The following is a 2,546-nucleotide window of genomic DNA, read 5'->3' as shown; positions in this document are numbered from 1 at the left end:
GCAGGAAGCAAGAACTCAGGTATGTTGCAAAGACCCTTTAGCCAACCTTTCTTTGTGCTGTCAACTCAATACTGCATTTTTTGTACGTATATAATTTGAAAATAACCAGTCTGTTCACAGCAGAACTGTGAATGAAACAGACAAAAGTTCTAGAGATTATTTTCTCCTTTTGAAAGTTCACTTCAGGTGGGAGAGTACACGTGCAACTTCTTTTGTAGTCAGCAAGTGGTTTAATTCTTCCTTTGGTAGCTCTTGGAGAAAGCCTGACAAAGGTATCATGGGCTGTAATCTGAAGGCAGTACAAGTGATCTTGGCAGAGCAGCTGCAAGTTAGCTTTTAGTGAACTTAGCTTTTCCAGCTGTCAATTAAAAAAAATACATGATCTGGGGTTTGACAACTTCTCTACTAGAACAAGAAGACATTTACAAAAATGCTTAAAAGAAAGTGGGGCTTATAGGAGATTCAACTGTCAGGAAAGGAAGAAGTCAGGAACTAGGAGTAGGAAATGAAGATAACAGTTTACAGATTTCTCTGCTTTCTAAGCATTCTTTCTTTTTTTAAAGACTTCTACCGTTCACTGATTTGAGACAAAAAAAATTAGGTCTTATTGCAAGTATCAATTGCAAGTCTAAGTTGGCTTAGACTGTTGAGCTTCTAATTGTGATAAGAATCCTTTTAATCCATTTTATCAGGTCCTGTCAGCAGCAGGCACAGATTCTACAGGAGTGGCTAGAAATGAGCATGCAACCAGAGGACCAAGACAGTGTGCAAGGAATTCAGGAAGAACTGGATCAGGTGTGTAAATAGCAAACAAATGGAAGTTACTTAAGTGATTATCACTATGCTATGCACTTAGCCTAAAGGTAGTTGTGAGGATTTGTATAGTAAGCTCTTATTAAAATGCCAAGAGAAGGGGAACTCGTAATCTGGAGTGGGCCGTCAAGCAGAACAGACCGCTGTGTAGATGCATCTTCTTATGTGTTTGGAAATGTAACTCCAGCTCCAATAGACCTTTCTAAAGCTATTTCTCAGCTACGTAGCAGGCTTGAGTAGATTCAGCCTCAGGCTTTTTTTCTATGATTTCTCAGGACAGTGTAGCTATGCTACACTGACTGCATCTGCATTGCTCTCAGTCCCCAGGTTCGTACAGCTGTGTCTGTGGGTACTGCACCGTTACCTCTAAAGCCAGCCAGTACTTGGCTGCTCCAGAGTGACAAAATCCTGTTGCTCAATGGTTTTTAAGTGGGATAATACAAAGGCTGCTGGAGCTCATTCACTCCTCTGTCAAGACTAAATGCTGTTCTCACTTTCAGTTGCAGGTGAGGATCAACACTCTCACCAAAGCACAACTAAAAGAGAGACATCATGTAGAGCACCTGGTTGCCCGCCTGCGTGATATCCAGATTGCTCTGGATATATAATGCATCTGAACCTATTTTCCAGCTCACGGGTAGGACTTTTTGCCCCTTTCACAGCAGGGGAGCATGGAAGAGATGTATACATTCTCTTAGTCTATGTATGGCACTTTTATTTTATAAATTACCTTAAATATTTTTGCTTGGTTTATTTTGTTACTACAGCTGGTTAAAAACCAAATCAAACAGAAGCTAAATATATCTATCTCATGCTGTGCTCACTAGACCTAGATTAGGCTACCCTGACATATCAGAAAGATAAGCAACACTGATAAGACTCTTTATTTCAAAATGTTTGCAATTAAATGAGTTCATGTCAGTAAGTCATACACTTTGACATACAAAAATACCGTGCTACTGATACAGTTGAATTAAATGGATTCTCCGTGCAGGAGAAATTCACAGCATTATCAGTACCCTCTAGGAACCTTGCTTTTGCTTCCAGGGCGCGTTGCTGACCACTGCGTAACGAGTAATGTCTGTTTATTACCTAGCTCTGCACAGTATTAAGACCATCACAAAACCAGCCACTTGCATGCTGAATCCTCTCCTCCTTAGATTTCTAATAAAGCAAACATCAGGTAACCCGTCCTCCATTACTAGGCTAACAGTAACCTCCAGATACTGTGGATCGTGATGCTAAGTAGGAAGAAATTAAAGCTTGAAGATGCTTTGGCTGTCTCTGGATGCTGTAGGCCCCAGTGGAAAAGGGGTAAAAGATGGTCTTTTCTTTCATCCACTGGAACAAATTTGCTTTCTCCTGTCAACGTGACATTGAAGTTCAGTCAAAAGGCTAGTCATAACTTTATCCTCTTAGGGTTGATGTTTGCCTTAGTTTTTTCTCACTCGCACTGGTTTATGAAAGTGCACGTTTCTATAACCTGTATATGGCAATATACTGCTGCAGGAGTAAACTTGCTACTGCCAAGAAGTTTAACAAGATAGGTGGCTGAGAGCCACTTCAAGCTTTCGAACTCCTCCCTGTGTAAAGTGAGGAAAATGACTCTCGGAGCCAAATGAATTTTCTCCTGCTTGTCACCAAAACAGCCAGCATCATCTGAGTCATGGCTGGGCTACAACACTTAGAGGCAGTTTATCATCGCTTCTTTCCTGATGACAAGCTAAGCATAC

The 2,546-nt window shown here is 40.9% G+C and overlaps 1 protein-coding gene across 1 annotated transcript in view; it reads left to right on the top strand.

Annotated features, from left to right (window-relative positions):
• Positions 1 to 1,421, top strand: part of SFI1 (Sfi1 homolog, spindle assembly associated (yeast)) — a 29,064-nt gene extending 27,643 nt beyond the window's left edge. The window contains exons 28-30 of the mRNA XM_009888577.1: positions 1 to 19; positions 693 to 795; positions 1,314 to 1,421. The exon at positions 1 to 19 is cut by the window's left edge and continues 126 nt beyond it. Coding sequence (XP_009886879.1) covers positions 1 to 19; positions 693 to 795; positions 1,314 to 1,421 — 230 coding nt within the window. The remainder of the gene's footprint in view (positions 20 to 692; positions 796 to 1,313) is intronic.
• The last annotated feature ends 1,125 nt before the right edge of the window (positions 1,422 to 2,546 follow it).

Source organism: Charadrius vociferus, unplaced genomic scaffold (genome assembly GCF_000708025.1).
Source record: "Charadrius vociferus isolate BGI_N301 unplaced genomic scaffold, ASM70802v2 scaffold917, whole genome shotgun sequence".
Classification (NCBI taxonomy): Eukaryota; Metazoa; Chordata; class Aves; order Charadriiformes; family Charadriidae; genus Charadrius; species Charadrius vociferus.
The sequence above is the reverse complement of the archived record's forward strand: the minus strand, read 5'-3'. Positions and strand labels throughout refer to the sequence as shown.